General features: G+C 39.6%; 1 protein-coding gene across 1 annotated transcript in view; it reads right to left on the bottom strand.

The window, feature by feature from the left end:
- STK39 (serine/threonine kinase 39) overlaps window positions 1–19,335 on the bottom strand; it is a 104,806-nt gene that overhangs the window by 16,583 nt on the left and 68,888 nt on the right. Inside the window, exons 14-15 of the mRNA XM_086465400.1 lie at window positions 11,110–11,162; window positions 9,127–9,195 (exon numbers count right to left, since the gene is read on the bottom strand). Of these exons, the coding sequence (XP_086321526.1) occupies window positions 9,127–9,195; window positions 11,110–11,162 (122 nt within the window). The remainder of the gene's footprint in view (window positions 1–9,126; window positions 9,196–11,109; window positions 11,163–19,335) is intronic.

Genomic DNA, 19,335 nt, shown 5'->3' on the forward strand with positions numbered 1-19,335 from the left:
CTCATTTACACAGTTAAGTAGGAACTGGTGGAATGCCAGCTGAAAAAAGGAACTTTTCTTTGAAGGCAACTGCCAAGTCCACCTTGTTTTTTCTCTTAAAGTAACTAACAATTATTATTTACTTGATCATGGCTATAAGATAAGGACATTTACTACGATACATGAATACACATATATGTGTAGAGAATAATTTGCACACTTGGAAAATGTCTTACATCATATATCCATAGTTCCGCCACAACCACCATTACAGTAGCAGTATTAATCACCTAATACAATACTGTTTTTTTCACCCTGAACCTGTAAATTTCCACCACACTGGAAATTCAGCAAGGTGGGAACTTGCATGAAACCTGCCAGTTTCACACAATAAACTTTCTCAAGTGCACCTTCTATGTACAGCACCTATAGCTAAAATAACTTCAAAGGCGCAATTAGATGCAAAGCTTGATTACCTACGGGTGTACCTCAAGCTTCCAGATCTTCCGGCAGTCTAGTCATTATGAGTCACCCTTCAACACATTAGCTCTAAATGAGCCAGATGTGTTGAAATATTTAAGTCCTTAGTTAAACCCTGGGGATTTCAGAGACATTCTCCTATCTGTAATGCATGTGCGTATCTTGCTAAAGAGATACAGAGTTATGTGCACACATTGAAGGCACAAGAGTTTCTACAAAAAGCCTTAAAATACAGTCAAGTTTTTTTAAAACCTATGTTTCCTTTCTGTATAATACATTAAAAAGTAAACACCAAGTATTTAGTCTATCATTTGAAATTAATTGTTAGGGTCTATAAAGGCATTTTCTTATTAGAAAGTTTATGGGTACATTGAGCTTTGGAACATACAAAAATATGATCCACTTAACTGAATTTTTAGTTATTTCACTCAGTTTGAACCTCAAGAATAAACAGATACAAGAAAATGAAACTTGTAACAAATTCCCTTCAAGATTAAAAAAACAGTACCTCTCAAAACATGACTGATACTAAATGACAAACCTATCCTGCCTTCAAATGCTAATGCTATCCAAGTCACCTACCCGTAGCAACATTACTCTTTGAGGACATAAATTAATACAATATGTTTCCTACTCATGTAGCACTATCCTATTTTCTGTAATATGATAAGCCAGAGTTAGCTGAACAAAAGGCCTCACTTCATTCAGTTTCAAAATGATTAATCTAACAAGACAGCAAAGTAAACTAGGTATAAGCAAATGCAAAGTAAAACCAAGGAAAGCAAAAGGATATTCACTGTGTAACTGTGGCTTTTCTATGAATTGGATTATCAGTGCCACTATGAGTGAAGATGTCGTTACAGACAGTATGCTAACAAACTGGGCTTCCGCTTTCTCATCTTTCCATTTTAGTTCGAAAGTATCTTCAGCATCAGCAACCATGACATTGTAAGACAGTCGTCTGTTTCAATTTCAAATGCTTTAATACTTTGAATAATTAAGAACCATACATATTACGTACTGTTTAACATCCCTTGAAATAATGTCATTCTGGATTTGGTTACTTATATGTTCTCTGCACTCATAGCCAAATAACCCACCCACAGCCATGATTTTCTTTTTAATTCTAGGTGCCAGTTTAAGTCCTGTCTACTTACCACAGTAACTACACCAAATAAAAATGCTACTCCATCCTCCCACCCCCCAAAAAATAATCCAACAACCCCAGAACCCTTAGTCAAACCATTACAGCATCTATTGTATTCACACTTCTAAGAAAATATTCAAGATGTTAATGAAAAACCTTGCTACATTCAAAGTATGATCTCATTTCAAAATATTATCTGGTTCTTCTACACGCATTTCAGAAGGAAGCTGTTGTTTTGACTGACTAAAAGCTGTTCCTCTGGCTACTAAGTGGATACCTGGGTCTGGCTCCAACACCGAAGACAGATATCCACTTACCAGTAGTTAATGTCTGGTGTATTTAAAAGTGAAGGTACATCTTCCATGATGCTCAAGGTATTTACAGATACTTTTTGAGAAAATACCTAAAATAAAGGTACATTAATACAGGGAAGGGTAACTGCACATTTCTTGATGGCATGGATATCAAGGCTTTTATTTAAGCAGTATTCAGGAAGTATTTTTTTTTAAATATACTGCACTTTAATAACTGTAAACAACCTTTAGCTTCTGAAATTTAAGCAAGGCCTCTAGAAGATTAACTACAGCCTAAGACTTTGCTGAAATTATCACAGAATCATAAAATAGTTTGGTTGTAAGGGACCTTTAAAGTCTAGTATAGTCCAAGCCCACTGCAGTGAGTAGGGACACCTTCAGCTGGATCAGGTTGCTCAAAGCCCCCTGTCCAACCTGACCTTGAATGTTTCCAGGGATGAGGCTTCTACTACCTCTCTGGGCAACCTATTCCAGTGTTTCACCACATCACTATAAAAAACTTATTCCTTATATCTAGCCTAAATCTACCCTCTTTTAGTTTAAAATCATTACTCCTTGTCTATCACAACAGGCCCTGCTAAAAAGATTGCCCCCATCTTTCTCATAGGCCCCCCTTTAGGTACTGAAAGGCTGCAATAAGGTCTCCCTGGAGCCTTCTCTTCTCCAGGCTCAACAACACCAACCCTCTCAGCCTGTCCTCATAGGGGAGGTGCTCCAGCCCCCTGATCATTTTTGTGGCCCTCCTCTGGACTCACTCCAACAGGTCCATGTCATTCTTGTACTAAGGACCCCAGAGCTAGACACAGTGCTCCAGATGGGGTCTCACCAGAGTAGAGGGGGAGAATCACCTCCCTCGACCTGCTGGCCACGCTGCTTTTGATGCAGCCCAGAACATGGTTGGCCCTTCTGGGCTGCAAGCGCACATTGCCAGCTCATGTCCAGCTTTTCGTGCACCAGTACCTCCAAGTCCTTCTCGGCAGGGCTTCTCTCAATCCCTTCATCCTCCAGCCTGTATTGATACCAGGGATTGCCCCGACCCAGGTGCAGGACCCTGCGCTTGGCCTTGTTGAACCTCATGAAGTTCACACAGGCCACTTCTCAAGCTTCTCCAGGTCCCCCTGGATGGTATCCTGTCCCTTGGGCATGTCAACCGCACCACTCAGCTTGGCGTCATCTGCAAATTTGCTGGGGGTGCACCCGATCCCCACCATCTATGACATTGCTGAAGATATTAAACAGCACTGGTCTCAATACGGAACCCTGAGGGACACCACTTGTCACCAATCTCCATCTGGACATCAAGTCGTTGACCACTACCCTCTAGATGCAAACCTCCAACCAATTCCTCACCCACCTAACAGTCCACTCATCAAATCCATCTCTCTCCAATTTAGAGAGAAGGATGCTGGGGGGATCATGTCAAAAACTTTACAGAAGTCCAGATAGATGACATCCATAGCTCTTCTCTTGCCCAATGACGTAGTCACTCCATCATAGAAGACCATCAGGTTGGTTGGCCCTTGGTGAAACCATGCTGGCTGTCTCAAATCACCTCCCTGTCCTCCATATGTCTTAGCATAGCTTCTAGGAGGATCTGTTCCATGATCTTCCCAAGCACAAAGGAAAGCCTGACAGGTCAGAAGTTCTCAAGGTCCTCCTTTCTACCTTTTTTCCAGTCACCAGGGACTTCAGCTGACTGCCATGACTTTTCAAATATCATGGAGAGCAGCTTGGCAGCTACATCAACCAATTCCCTCAGGACTCTGGGATGCATCTTGTCAGACCCTGTAGACTTATGCATGTTCAGGTTCCTCAGGTGGTCACAAACTTGATCTGCTCATATTGTGGGAAGGACTTTGCTTCCCCTGTCCCTGTCTTGCAGCCCACCCTGTCGAGAGGTGTGGGAAGAGAGGTTGCCAGTAAAGACTAAGGCAAAAAAATTGTTGAGTACCTCAGACTTTGCCTTGTCCATCGTTACCAGCTTTCCTGTCTTGCTCATCAGCGGGGGGGTACGCTTTCTTTAACATTCCTTTCTGGTTGACATACCTGTAGAAGCCTTTCTTACTTTTCTTTGCATCCCTTGACAAGTTCAGCTCCAGTTGTGCCTTGGCCTTCCTGACCCCATCCCTATGAAACCGGGCATCGTCCCTATGCTCTTCCCAGGATACCTTTTGTCCCTGCTTCCTCTGCCTGTTCAATTCCTTCTTGCCCTTCAGTTTGAACAGCAGGTCTCAACTCAGCCATGCTGGTCTCTTGCCTTGTTTGCCTGATTTCTTATACCTGTAGATCAAGAGCTCTTGTGCTCTATGGAAAGCACAAGATCTTAAAGATCTGCCAGCTCTGTTCTGTGGCCTTGTCCCTGAGGGCAGTTTCCCAGGGGTCCTATTCACTAACTCCTTGTACAGCTGGAATTTGCTTTCCTAAAATTCAGGGTCCTGACTTTACTCTTTGCCTGACCCATATCCCTCAGGACCGTGAACTCCACCAGTCTATGACCTCTGCAGCCCAGGCTGCCTCCAATCTTGATGTCGCTGATTAGCTCACTTGCACCGGTGACCATCAAGTCCAGTATTGATTGCATCCCCTCTGGTAGGGCTGTCTGTTAGCTGGCTTCAGAAGTTATCCTCCATGCACTCGAGGAGTCTCCTGGATTGCCTACAGCTTGCTGTGCTACTTTTCCAGCGGACTCCAGAGGTGGAATGGCTGAAGTTCCCCAGCAGGAAAGAGCCTACAAGCTTGTGAGTGCAGAGCCTCCTGTAGCTGGACTAAGAAGACTTCACCCATAGGCTCCCTTGATCAGGCGGCCTGTTGTAGACACCAGCCACACGGTTCTCTTTGTTGCCTCAGTCTCTAATACTCACCCATAAGCTTTCAACCTGCTCATGGCTATTCTTCAGAGACAGCTCTTCATGCTCTATCCAGTTCTTGATGTAGAGGGCAACACCTTCACCCCTCTTTCCTCACCTGTCCCTTCTGAACAGCCTGTAGCGATTGATAGGCACACTCCAGTCATGGGATTCATCCCACTGAGTTTCAGTAACGGCAACCAGCTTTTGTAGCTTTCTAGCAGCATGGTGGCTTCCAGCTCCTCTTGTTTGTTGCCCATGCTGTGTGCATTGGTGTAGAGGCACTTCAGCTGGGCTGTTGGTCGTGTCACCTTCTTAGAGGAACAACCCCTAATTCCTTGAGGAATTTCACCTGTGTCTCCCTGTTGGCTACTATTGCCTCAGGAGCCCCTAGCTCACCTCCATAAGACTTCGAGTGTGCTGCAGTGTACTCAGCATATCTCAGGGTGACAGGCTGAGAGCCCTTACTAGCACTCTGTCCCTCTAACCATGATGTGTCATCCCACAGCTTGTCACAGGTAAGTCTGATATTATCCCTGTTCCCCTTCCAGTCTCTTTTACAGCTCTGTCAATGAGCCCCACAAGCTCCTGAGTAAAGACCCTCTTCCCCCTCTGAGAAAGGTGAATTCCATCTGACACCAGCAAGCATGGTGCTGTGCAGGCCATCTCATTATTGAAAGACCCAAAATTGTGGCACCAGCCCTGGAGCCATGTAGTAATACACTGGGTCTATCTGTTTCTTCTAATGTCACTGGCTGCGACTAGAAGGAGAGAGGAAAAAATAACCTGTGCTCCACATTCCCCCACCAGCCACCCCAAGGCCTTTTAAGTCTCTTTTGATCATTCTTGGACTACACCTTGTGGCTTATCACCACCCACATGGAAGAGCAGTAATGGGTAATAGTCCAAGGCCGTATCAGGCTAGGGAGTTTCCTAGTGATGTCCTTAACCCTGGCCCCACGGAGGCAGCAGACTTCCCTAAGAGGGGGGTCTGTCCGGCATATTGGACCCTCTGTTCCCCTCAGAAGGGAGTCTCCTACAACTATAACACATTGTATACACCAGTGAAGTAGGATTGCAACTATGTTATTTTCAACAGAACTGTTGGTATGATCTGAGTTTCATTTATGGTATCAAAAAGATAATAAAGCAATACTAGGTGAATGTTCACTGGCTAATATAGGTATACTACATATACGCACAGAGACATATTTAATCTCAAAATGTACTTTGAAAATATTCCAGATCTTTCATATGATTTAACACAGCTATTTCAGTACTGCATAAAAATACCTCATCAGCTAGATACCAATGCCTACATAAAAACTCCAAGACTCATTCCCCTCTCCAAGTGAAAACTCTCATCTGCTTTTAAACAAAATTCTCTGCGCTGATTCCCTTGATCTAGGGACCTCCTGTGAAACAATGCTACTATCCATAAGAACAGAAACCAGTCAATCGTAGCCAGAACTGAACATGCAAGATGAGATTTTTGCTTCTCTGCAGAACAGGTAGCTGAACTTATTGCTTATCAGAATGGAAATCTTCCTGGGAAGTCTCTGTTAGTGAAGCAAATCCAGCAAGACTCAAAAGGTGAAGCGTGTTGATGCTTAGCAACAAATTCTATAGAACATGCACATCAGCTGGTCCCCACTAACGGCTTCCACTCACGTATGCCATGGCCATACATTGCACAACAGCTTTTGCTGACTCTTATTCAAGTGTCCTTTCAGAAAATCAGCTGTTATGCCAACAAATTGTTGAGTTCAACATAAGCACAGGTATTTTCACCTTTCTTTTTTCTCCCAGCCTCTACAAGTTCCGACACCCATTAAAAGAAACTACAGGAACAAGTTTTATGAGACTATCTCAGAACCTTGTTTTCATTCATGTTAGAGAGGCTGAATTTCTGCATGCTTCAGCTGAAAAGTGAAAGGTAATTTATTAGATGCTTTCAATCTCGAAGCTACTGGAATCAGTTCTGGTGAAGCAGGTCAACCAAGCTCTTCCACCCTATTCCCCTCTTCCTATACAGGAAGATTTTAAACCTTTTAATTTCAAGTGAAGAAGGTGGCAAAACCATTTTACACAGAAAATTAGTTTTGTAAGCAGACTTACATTTTCAGCACCATCTGCTCTCTTATATGACCTACTGATTTAAACCAAGGGACCGAAATTTTTCTTAAGACTGCACTGCCACAGTGAAATTCTGAAATCTGCAATAATCTGCTTGCATGCAAGTTGTTTTGTTCCATGCCCATACATTTAGCAAGTCTTCCCAAAGCAAATCACAAACATATTATAACTTAAGTCCAAATTTCTTTTTTTTTTTTTAAATTAAAAGTAAAATCACCTTTAGCAGAACTTGTCTTTCAGTGAAACGTGAAATCTAAAGTCATTTTCTAGGAAGACAACAATGTCCAAACGTATCTTAAAACCTGAACAACTTCACAGATGAAGCAGACAAGCGAAAATTCTAGTACAAAGTCATACAAGAATTTGTGCTTGTGGAACTTGAGGTAAGTTACAGCATCACAGAATAATGAAATATAAATGAAATATATAAATTGGTTATAATTAATGAAAGTAAGTTGAATGCTGTAATTATATACAAGAAATTTTATTTTCTTACTTTTTTTAAATACCACAATAAAAAGATAAACAGGGAAGAACAGAAAGGACCATCATCATAATGCTAAAAATCAAAGTGTGATGCAATTCAAAGCAGGAACTAAGCAAGGAAATAACCTTTTATTATTAACTAGACAGTGTCTTTAACCAAGCCTGCTAGGGAAAACTTTACTAGTTTAAATATTCATGTTTCTTCAAGGACTAAAGTCCCATGACTAAAGCCATGAGGGATATCCATCTTCATTTGCCTTTCCCCCATCACTCTCCCTGAAAGATGATAAAAAATCCCATTCATGGTGCCATTTCCATAGAAGTACTGGCACCTTGCATTGGAAGAGAACTTTACAGCAGGGGAAAAGAGAGAGCAAAGAAAGGAAAAGGGGTCTCACTGGGTCCCAGTAGGCCATGCACTGCAGTATCGCCAGCTGTGACTCTGATTTCTGTGCAACACAGCACGCCAGGCGACTGCCCAGGAGGTGGGATAGCTGCAGATAACAATTCTTCTCTTAGTCAGAAAAAAAATATATTTATTTATTATTTCTAAATGACGTAAGATCTTGTGGCAATGAAAATTCTACAAAAAACTTCATCAGCGGTATGGTAATGACATTTTTCATACTGGATGTTTAAAAGGCAACAAATAAGGCCTAGCTACCCCTTCTCCCCTGAACAGTTATAGCAACAGTGCTGCCGAAGTGACTTTAAGAGAAGAGCGCCTGCTAGCCTGTACCATCTGCGGACCTCCCCTAAATACTTTTTCTTTAGAAATTGAAATAAAAGCATCAGTAGGGCTTTTGTTTCTTAGATCAGCTAGAATCAACCTGTATTCCGAAAATACAAGAGCAAAAACTACTGTCTTCTCTCTGAAATACTTTAGCTACTTACAAATGCACTGAGAATGTATTTAGATAATCTTCTAGGCAAGACACATGAACTTACAGATTTGTAAAACACTCTCCATATCATTGAGGAGTTTGGTAATGATATCTGAACCAACTGACAGAAACGTCTTTGATGCAACCCAAAGATTGATTTGCTAGTGTTCCTCGATTCAGTTCTCAGACATTTAGCATCTACCAGCCCCACCCTCTGATTATGGTAACTATTTATCAACTGGTCTAGAGCAACCAGAAGAGAATGAACTACAGGGAAAGAAGCACTTCCTAAGTAATCATCTTTGTCAGGCACTGAATTTCATTTTTGTTTTTTAAAAACTGCTGAAGTACAGAATAGAAAAATAGAAGTATCTTTCCTCTCAACAGCCAGAAAACATTTCTGATTATCTTTTTTCTATCATAGAAATAATATATCTAGGTGCAATTTCCACAGATCCTGAACTGTGGCTTCCTTCTAATTCCATGAACCCAAGCAGAATACTTACTAACTTCAGAGCTGCTAATGCACACTTTGCAAAATCCTACAGAAAAATAATTTTATTGTTAAACAAAAAAATTAAGTTAGCACAAAAATGATCAATCGTTGAATTGTAAATAATCCTTCACGAGATCTATATTATATCATCCCTCTCAAACCACTAAAGAGTTCTGACTCCCAAAAGCAATCCTTGGACTGGTATCAAAACTGGCTTGTTGACAGAACTACGCGTACACAAAAGCAAAATTAGGACAAAAAGGATTTTGTGAAAACCAGCATTAGAGAAAATATTTTTCACATCCATTTAACACAAACTTGTCACACGAGCATAATTGCATACAAAAATGTAATTTACCTATAACTACATCATGGCCATCAACCAGGCCTGCAGAGAACAGCTCCTGAGAAACGCCATCTGCTGTGTCTGTCCAAAAGGCGAAATAAATAAGTATGAGAGCCCACAAAAACAACAAAAAGTATCAGTCATCCAATGCAATTTAACAAAAATATATTTTAGTTCCAAAACACCCACAGAGGCAGGCTTGAATTCAAAATTATCTTTAATTAGGAGGAAAAAAAGATAATTATCTTATCAGCCTCTGCATAGCAAATTACATGAGGTGATGATTTGATTCATTGCAAACCCCCTACAGACCTTTTCTGGCCACTAGCATTTCTCCTCTATTATCTAACTATGTTCTCTTACACAGTTTACAAGTTCAGTATCTTCACAACCAAGAAAATAAACTATGTTTTGGTGTCGTTTTCACTCTTTTCTTTATCCCCTCCATTGTTTTGCATATCTAGACAGAGACTTGCTACACAGGCTTTCTTGTTTGTTACCAGTGGGGCAAAGGAGTTACATGAACAATCATTATTTTGAGCTTTAGACTTAAAATAGCTTTTAATTACTGTGACTCACAAAATTCAGAGCTTTGGATCAATTTTCCATCACTTGCTGTACTCCACTGGGCTAATTCCTAAGTCCCTGTGACTAGTACTTGCTCCTGGACAAAGACTTCAGGAAGCTTAGAGGTAAGTAGGAAGAAACAGCAGGAACAAGCCTAAATTCCAGCTAAGTCTCAACTCTAATATGGTCTCAACATCAAATATCTCCATGGAGCATCTGCTTTCAGGCAGTTACACAAAGTTGCATCATTTCCTCAAGAAACACACACAAGTGAAAAACAATACAGCTGAGTTAGCTGCAATTTCTAGAAGGCTCTGAAGAACAGAATCATAGCCATGTTCTGGGTGCCTCAGTGACTGACTCCTAGAACAGTCCTGATATATCATATCCTCTATTTTTTTGACTAAGTAAAAATTCTGAAATGGCTTATGTAACTGCTTAGAGAGTATTTGAGTAATTCTTTTGACAACTGACTAAACCAGGATGCTCTGTGCCCAATTAAGTAAGAGATCTCTTCCATTATTACCCATTGCCAAAATCAATGAGAAATGCAGGTAGACAGCAGAGAGTATATCCACGCACAGAACTACTGTACATGAAAGATACTATGATATACAGGAAAAGAGACACCTCTTCTGGATTCATTTTCAGGTGGATGCTCTTTGAAGGCTATTCTAAACATAGTGAATACTGACTTTAAGAAATATGAAACGTGTTCATAGTTCAAAGGGTTGCTATTTAACAAGGATGACACCTTCTTACTCAACATACCAGCCTCCTGTGCATTTTATCCCTGTAATACTTGGTTTTCTTTAAACAAAAGTAACTTCATGAGTTTTTACAACTCTAAGCACTATAAAGCAAATACAGTTCTAGAAGCATGCCGTAGTGTTTAAAGTTTCAACGTCAAAATTCTTTCTGGTAACAATATCAAAGCTAGAGATGCAACTCAACTTTCAGTTGAGGACAGGATTTGAAAAAACGGTGTGCACTTCATACTTGTCAACAGACTTTCTTTTATTACAAAGGGGAAAGAAACTCAAATGTTACCACCACCACATACGCTTTTATGGCTACTATATTCCATTTCCTACAAAGTTTTCCAAATGTGAAAATGGAAGTTCCGAAGCTGTAAATATTTTTTTTTTTTGCTATGCAAGGTCTTACATACCTCATAGATCGTTTCAATAAAACATGAAATTGATGAATTATACTGTGGATCAAGTCTTCTAATACATACTACAGATTATGCAACCTTGCCACTAGAATTCACATACATCTGCTATTCTTGTTCAAGCAAGTTCGATATAAAGCTCTGCACAGTAGAAAACTTTCCAGAGAGGTAGTCTGTATTAACCATAAGCAGTAATCAATTTCTGAAATACTTTTTTGAGCAATAAGAGAATAATTCAATTGAAGGAGCCTTACCTCTGCCTGGAGTAAATTCAAACCGTATGTCATTAAGTTCTTTCCTGGAGTTCCTGAAAAACATTCAATATATACACTAAAATTTAATGAAGAACAGAACATCTATTCAGTTTCTACACCTGAAGAACACCTATGGCATTGACAACCACATTTTTGTAGTGTAAATTACCTCAACTTGAAAAACACTGCTCTCCCAAAGTGCACAGACTGGAGAGACGCAACCACATTTTCATGGCGGTACTTTGGGGAAAACTAACAGAAAGATATGCTTAAGCTGAAAACCCCCTTCATAGCATCATAGAATCATTAGGTTGGAATAGACCTTTCAGACCATCAAGTCCAACCGTTGACCTAATACCACCATGTCCATTAAACCATGTCCCGAAGTGCCATAACTACATGTTTTTTGAAAACCTCCAGGGACGGTGAGTCCACCTCCCTGAGCAGCCTGTTCCAATGTTTGACCACTCTTTCAGTAAAGAAATTTTTCCTAAGGTCCAATCTAAATCTTCCCTGGCACAACTTGAAGTCATTTCTCTCACCCTATCACTTGTTACTTGGGAGAAGACACCAACACCCACCTCACTACAACCCCCTTCCAGGTAGCTGTAGAGAGGGATAAGGTCTCCCCTCAGCCTCCTCTTCTCCAGGCTAAACAACCCCAGTTCCCTCAGCCACTCCTCATCAGACCTGTTCTCCAGACCCTTCACCAGCTTCCTTGCCCTTCTCTGGACACGCTCCAGCACCTCAGTGTCTTTTTTGTAGTGAGGAACCCAAAAGTGCACACAGTATTCAAGGTGCAGCCTCACCAGTGCTGAGTACAGGGGCACAATCACTTCCCTACTCCTGCTGGCCACGCAATCTCTGATACAGGCCAGGATGCTGTTGGCCTTTGGATAAAATAAGGTCCCCTGATAAATATTTTCCTTTTCATCTTCAAAAGACACTCTGCCATACTGACTCTAATACAATAAAGTCTGAATTTTATGTATTACCTCTTCTCCTCCAAGAGTAACAAAATACTCACTTGGACGTAAGGCTCCCTGAAATCACATGTATACAAAGATACTTGTTTAAGAGACAAAGTATCTAGCAAACATTAAATGCTGAAAAGCAGTCTTTGATGCACAATATTAATAAAGCTGTTTCAAAATGAGTAACTTCTTTCACAGACCACCATTGTCTCAACAGTGAGGTTCTATCTACACAGAAAATAAGTGTCAGAGTGTGAAAGCCAAAGGTTCTCTGTCTTCCCATGTGCCACGAAGAGTGCTTCAACCAGATCAGTGTATGACATACACTGACATATAAGGGACTTACTACCTACGTTAAAGAATTCCTTCACAGTCTCATACTGTGCTCCAAACGTTTATTCCCTGCACATTTCCAGCTTCAGTTTTGGTTAATAACTTCTACCATCAATAAAACACTAACCTTCTCGCAAAACAGACGTCCATCTCATTTTTGGAAATGGCAAGCCAAGTGAGCATAGGGATGAACTTAATTGCTGTAGTACACTATTTTTCCAATGAACAGTTCAATCCACTTGAAAAACTAATAGCAACAGAATGGGTTTGGCAGTCCATTATTCTTCTCAGCAAGGAAACTGTATGCGAGCTCAAATTTCACGTACCAAGACATGAATTTTTGCTGTGGAAAAACTAAATCCAATAGGCAGGCACACTCAGCTGTGACTTACAGCTATTATCACTTGCTAAATACTTATAAAAATACTACAGAGTCAAAACCCAGCAACATGCAGGAACAGAAAACCCAAAATGATTTGCAACACAGACAAAAGCAAGATAGCAAACCCTGAAAAATAGGTATGCCACATGCAGTGTTTTAAGTGGAAAGTATTCATGTACTGAAGATATTGAACGCTTCAAAGCTGAAGGAGTTTCAGGTTCCCAAAATTCTACTCTAAATAAAGAACTATGGGAGTTGGATCATCAATACAAAGCTGCAGATAATGCAGCTAGCCAGATTTACGAGGCTCATTTACTTCTGTTGTAGAAATCTGGTGCTATTATATGGAATATTGCATTGTCTATTTTTATTAGCAGAGAATTATTATGAATCTCAAGTCTTTCTTTTTGCCCTCTCTCCTAGAAAAACCTGGATGTTTTTCTGTTTAAAAAAAATTAAAATGAAAAAAAAAAAAAATCAGCATATGACCCATCTCTGATTTCCCTTTTGACAACCCACTTCCTTTTGCTGAAATTTATTGTATCTAATAAGCTTGTTAAAACTGCCGCTTTCCAAAAAAGGAAGTTGCACAGAAATTTAGCATTCTTCTTAAATGAGATATGTTTTGACTGAATGTGGGATGCAACTCTGACTTAGACACTGATTTCCTGCACACACTTTTGAAGAACCAAATCAAGGGAATAAAAACTTTATCACACCTTTACAGAGATAAAACCAGAAAGTTTTGCTTCTTATGAGCAGGTATACTGAATTGCTCCAGCCTGCCTATCTTTTTCCCCATAAAGTCAAACACTAAAACCAGCTGAGAAGTAATTCTGTAGATTTTGCACTCTTACAGTTATCTATCTACAAACTAACATATTAGGCTCTTCAGATTATACCTTTCCACAGACCTCCCTTAAGCAGAACACCCACCGTATAAAAAGGTACTAAGTAATTACGAACTCTCATGAAAACTATCAGCTTTCTAATAGACTGATACAGCTACGTGGAAGACCAGCTGCTCCTGACAGACTCTTTCCTCAAGTAGAATGTAAATTGGGTGTATTTTACTTTGTCTCCAAATTGCAGAATGTCCCAAATAGAATGAGTAAATGAGTAATGAGTAAATCTTTATTTAAGTGAAGGTGAAAATTCAAGGAAAGTTGGTATGTATGTACTCAGCCATCCACCTTTGCTACCTGGAATTGTTACACTCAGACTATTTTGAACTTGGGACACTGCTGCTTTCTCTTTAACAATACACTACTACTCAGGAAAGCAAAACAAAGGAAGTTTGGCAAGAAGCCTGTAAGTGCTTCTGCTTATGATTCCATTACATTCCAGACATTTATTGATTTCCATAAATTATTTATTCCATTATATATTCCACCACATAGAAGATGCACTTGAGTTCTCCCCTAAAAGCTGCTCATGCTCTTCTCCACTCTTCAGACACTTCTCTGGTTGTAGTTAGTGTCACTGCTACTGCAAATTAGTTTGCTAGTTCCCTTGATATGCTTTGGTGACAACTGTTTGGATTTGTTGATTTATTTGTAGGCAGAGTTTCCAAGAGGCATTTCATTTGTTCCATTGGAGTTCTCTTTTTACTTACATCCATTACACTCTTATCATGCGGCAGCACACACAGACTTTATTTCTGCTAAATAGAAACAGTATTTGAAGAAAGGCACTTAGTATCTTTGTGATTAATAATTTTATCTTCTTCATCATTTCTTAATGGTGCCTAGTTTCTCTAATGCATTTACGAAAAAGCTATTTCTATTTTAAAATGCAAGCTCAGACATTTTGCCATCTCTTATAATACCTCTTGTTTGCTTCTTCCTCTGTGCCATTACAGACTCATATACCTTGATTATCATGAATAAAACCAGCCAACCTCTTTTTAAATGTAATATATTTTAAAATATATTTTGGGCATTTTAGCACACTGCAGTTTATTATGCAGTCACCTCCAACACAAGGAATTCCACAGAACTGCTTTGAATAAGGGTGACACCAAAGCACACCATACTAAGATGTTTTGGCAGCCATTTTTCTTGAAAAGTAATTTTGGAATTTAAAACTTTACACTTTATGAAAGTATATTTTGAAAATATATTTTGTTTTCATCAAGACCACTCATTGTGTACGCTAAGATTGCTAGATTTGATTTTCTAGGGAACAATGCTTCCTCAAAGAACCAGAAAAAGCACATGGGCCAACTTCATCACTTAGCTCCCTGCCTATAAACTTAGACCATCATGTTATCAGGTTATGCAACAAAGATGCTCTGTTTTGAAGGAAATTATTTGCAGAACAACGCTGATATTACAAAAAATTAGGATTAGAAAATAAACTATTATGCAGCTGTTCAGATTGACATGGTTCTACTGAAAAAAATCTTAAGACAAGAAAGAGATTTCAGGCATTCACATTTAAAGAAAAAGCCTTCCAAATAATTACCTAATGATAGCGTAATTCCAGCTATAGTCAATTAGCTATCTTTCACATGCTTCACAAAAGATCTACATTGTTGAATTAAAATAGGAAATTATGTTTGTGTAATGATGCAACTGTAAATTGGAGACATTAAATGTCATTATTTCTTTCATCCTTACATGCAGAATGTCTATCATGTAACTGAAGATTCAAGAAAATTAGATGTCTTGGAATTAAACTTAAGCTCTAAATCATGCTGGGATAGCTTGATTATATATCAAGCAGCAGATTTTCATTATTTATTACTACTACTTCTTTTTTCTCCCACAAATTTATCCACCACTTCTTATGCAGGGGGCAATGGGTGCAAGCTGGAGCATAGGAGGTTCCACATTAACTTAAGGGAAAACTTCTTCACTGTGAGCGTGACAGAGCACTGGAACAGGTTGCCCAGAGAGGTTGTGGAGTCTCCTTGTCTCCTTCTCTGGAGACAATCAAGAGACATCTGAGCCACCATGAAATTATGACAACCTGCGTATCAGCCATCTAAAATTCATGGATCCCAATCAGCTTATCAAGAGCGGGAAGCATGGCAAAAAGTCTAAGCTTTGTTTTAAAATCTTCAAAGGTTACATCTTGTTCTCCTGCAATGGGCCAAACTTTCTCAAAAGTAGCTTTACAATAAATAGGCTTCACCAGCAAAGCCTGCTCACATGTTAAGTTCTTGTCCCACCTGTGTCCCAGTGCACCTCTTGTGGCCATTCACTGGCCCCACAACAGCAGCAATGAAAATTGTTTTGCGGAGCAAAACAGGATCAATGAAACAAGTTCATTTAAAATTTTACTGACCCTCTGAAATATCAGAAGTCACAAACAAACCAACCAAAACCTGACTGCTTTATAGCGACCCAATACAGTCCCAGAAACACCCCTACCAGTGCAAAGTGGAAAGACAGAGAACCACAACACTAAGTGGGAACAAGCAGCCTAAACAGACAAAATTATTTAAAAAGGTTTCAACCCCACCAAATGTACTATGCCACCACATTCAGAGACAACTCTAAAGAAGATGGATGAAGATGAAACACTGTGGCCTCTCAAGGTAAATGCAATGTCTTTACAACTATTAGAAAAATATCTAATTACAATTAAATGTTGACTTACCAAAATGTAACCATATTACAGTCGACCATTAACATACATCCCTTAATAGTACAAACAAAATTACTTTTAACACTGTGGTCAATTCAAGCTTTAAACTATTTCCTTTAACATAAAGGAAGTGTAGGGTCCTGCACCTGGGGAGGAATAAGTCCATGCACCAGTACAGGCTGAGGGTCGATCTGCTGGACAGCAGCTCTGAGAAGGGCCTGTGAGTTCTGGTAGAGAAGTTGACCATGAGCCAGCAATGTGCCCTTGTGGCCAAGAAGGCCAATGGTGTCCTGGGGTGCATTAAGAAGACTGTGGCCAGCAGGTCGAGGGAGGTTCTCCTCCCCCTCTAATCTGCCCTACTGAGGCCACATCTGGAGCACTGTGTCCAGTTCTGGGCTCCCCAGCTCAAGAGAGAGAGGGAACTGTCAGAGAGAGTCCAGCAAAGGGTGATGAAGATGATGAGGGGACTGGAGCATCTCTTCTGAGGAAAGGCTGATAGATCTGGGGCTCTTTAGCCTGGAGAAGGGAAGACTGAGAGGGGACGTATCAATGCTTATAAATATCTAAAGAGTGGGTGTCGAGGATGAGGCCAGGCTCTTTTCAGCAGTGCCCAGTGATAGGACAAGGGGCAACGGGCACAAACTGGAGCACAGGAAGTTTCAGCTCAACATGAGGAAACACTTCTTTACTCTGAGGGTGGCAGGGCACTGGAACAGGCTGCCCAGGGAGGCTGTGGAGTCTCCTTCCCCAGAGATATTCAAAACCCTCCTGGATGCAGTCTTGTGCGACCTGCTGTAGGTGAACCTGCTTTAGCAGAGGGGTTGGACTAGATGATCTCCAGAGGTCCCTTCCAACCCCTGCCGTTCTGTGATTTTGTGATAAAGGAGGTTGGGGGTGGTGTTTGGGTTTCTTTATTGGTTTTTGTCCCCCTTCTTTGTTTCTTTCTTTTGTAAATAATACAATAAAAAGTTAGAATGGAATAAAAAAGCTCTAGTGATTTTAAAATTTTGATATCAGCAATATCCTTAAATGCAATTGCCTGCATAATTTACAATCACAGCTGTGCAGATTAAATGCCTAATTCCTTGCCATCTAAATATTTAGATATGCAAATTTTCTTTATAACCTAAATTTAATAAGCAGAAACAATATTTTGATTCCTTGGCTCAAAAATTATCAATTCTACATACACAAGTTCTTTTGATAAAGAAATACACCAGTTCTCTATTAAATTAAGTGATGGTATAGCAATTGCATACAGGATTATTTAGGTCATAATTAAAACTAATTTTTAAATGTTTAATTTATTTTCAATAAATATACAGCAAGGCATAAAAACATCCTTAAGTAGTGAATAAGAAATGCATTTTGAAATTACTATTTTGAAAGAGCAAGCTTTGAAGGAAATAATCGAGGTACAAACAGAAAGCAGGATTAGAATCAATAGTTTAATCAAGGATTCCTGCTTACTGATTTCAGTCATGATTTAATCATGATTAAATAGGTTATTTAAATGAAGTCTCTATGCCGTGAAAATAAAATTCAGTTCAGTAACCATGTCCCCACACCACCCCTATTCCCAGGGCAAAAACTTAGAGGTGATGGCAAAATAAATATAGGACAGTGCTCAATACTGTAATCACAGGTACATTTATTTCAGGAATTCTACAAATGGTTTTGTTTATGATGTTTGTTACTGGATCAATTCCCAGCCTATAGAGAAGTTCTGTTGCTTTCCAGTCATAAATCTACTACACAGCTGGGAGTTTGGTTGTGGATTTTGTCATTAAATGCACTGGAGAACAGAAGCCTTTTGAAATAGCAAAAATCATGAGAAATACCTGCCCTTGGTGAAGGATACACATCAGCCCCACTTCTTACAAAGGAGACTGGAATGATAAAAGTTTTTTAGGATACCAAAGAAAATAGAAGGGAAAAAAAAAAAAAAAAAAAAAAGAGAACTTTGGATTATGGTACTGCGCCAATTATCAAACTCATTCCTCCTCTAGCCAGAACAGTTTTGGGGGTTGATTGTTTATAGGTGGGGGTTTTTTTTCTCCTAAAAATTTAAGCGTCAAACTTAAATATTAACAACATAAGAGTAGCTCTATTAGGTACCTCCAGCCAAGTATGATTTTTCTGTAACTTCACATGTAACAAATTTTGTAAGAAAGAGGTCAAAAAAACAGGCCTACATCAAAGTAGGAAGATTAGCACTTGAGCATCAGCTCAGACTAGTGAGTGATATCTCATCGTCTATTTTCTGGCACATGGAGAAAATCACATTTCATTTAAGTCCTAACAACTCTTCTGCTGTAGCACAGCATAGGCAACTGCCTGCTACTAGCTACTCCTTCAACTTGTCATTCTGAATTGTATCTGTCTGTCCAGCTCCCCAGAAGATATACTCCTCAGAAAGGATCAAATGACACAAGTTTCAAAGTGTGATAAACCAGCTATATTAGCTGAAGAAATGTTTTTGTGAGAAATATAGACACACACAAACATTTATCTGTAAATAACCCGATCAGAGTGCCATTACATACAATTCTGCCTTAGCACTTTCTCTATACACTATTTTAAATAAGATAAGCAATAATATAACAGAAGTGTCCCACTTGCCACTGCATCAAGTAAAAATTTTCCATTTGCCCCTTTTGTTCTTCCACAGGCTTAATTCATCTAGTGCACAGAAACTGTATTAAATTAGGTCCTGGGACATTCCAAATTACTGTCAGTAAATTATCTTCCTGTCATAGGAGCTAATTTAACCATCTTAAATTGCTTCAGATAATTTGTAATTCTTAACTATTAACCATTAACAAGTCTCTTAATTTAACATGAAATGTCTCTGTTATTAATCTAAATAGTCAAACCCTCTGACAGCGACCTTCCTAAATCTGTAACTCTAACAACTCGGTGGTTAGACTGGAAATTTCGCCA

The sequence above is a fragment of the Leptosomus discolor genome, chromosome 5, assembly GCF_034619465.1.
Source record: "Leptosomus discolor isolate bLepDis1 chromosome 5, bLepDis1.hap2, whole genome shotgun sequence".
Taxonomy (NCBI): Eukaryota; Metazoa; Chordata; class Aves; order Leptosomiformes; family Leptosomidae; genus Leptosomus; species Leptosomus discolor.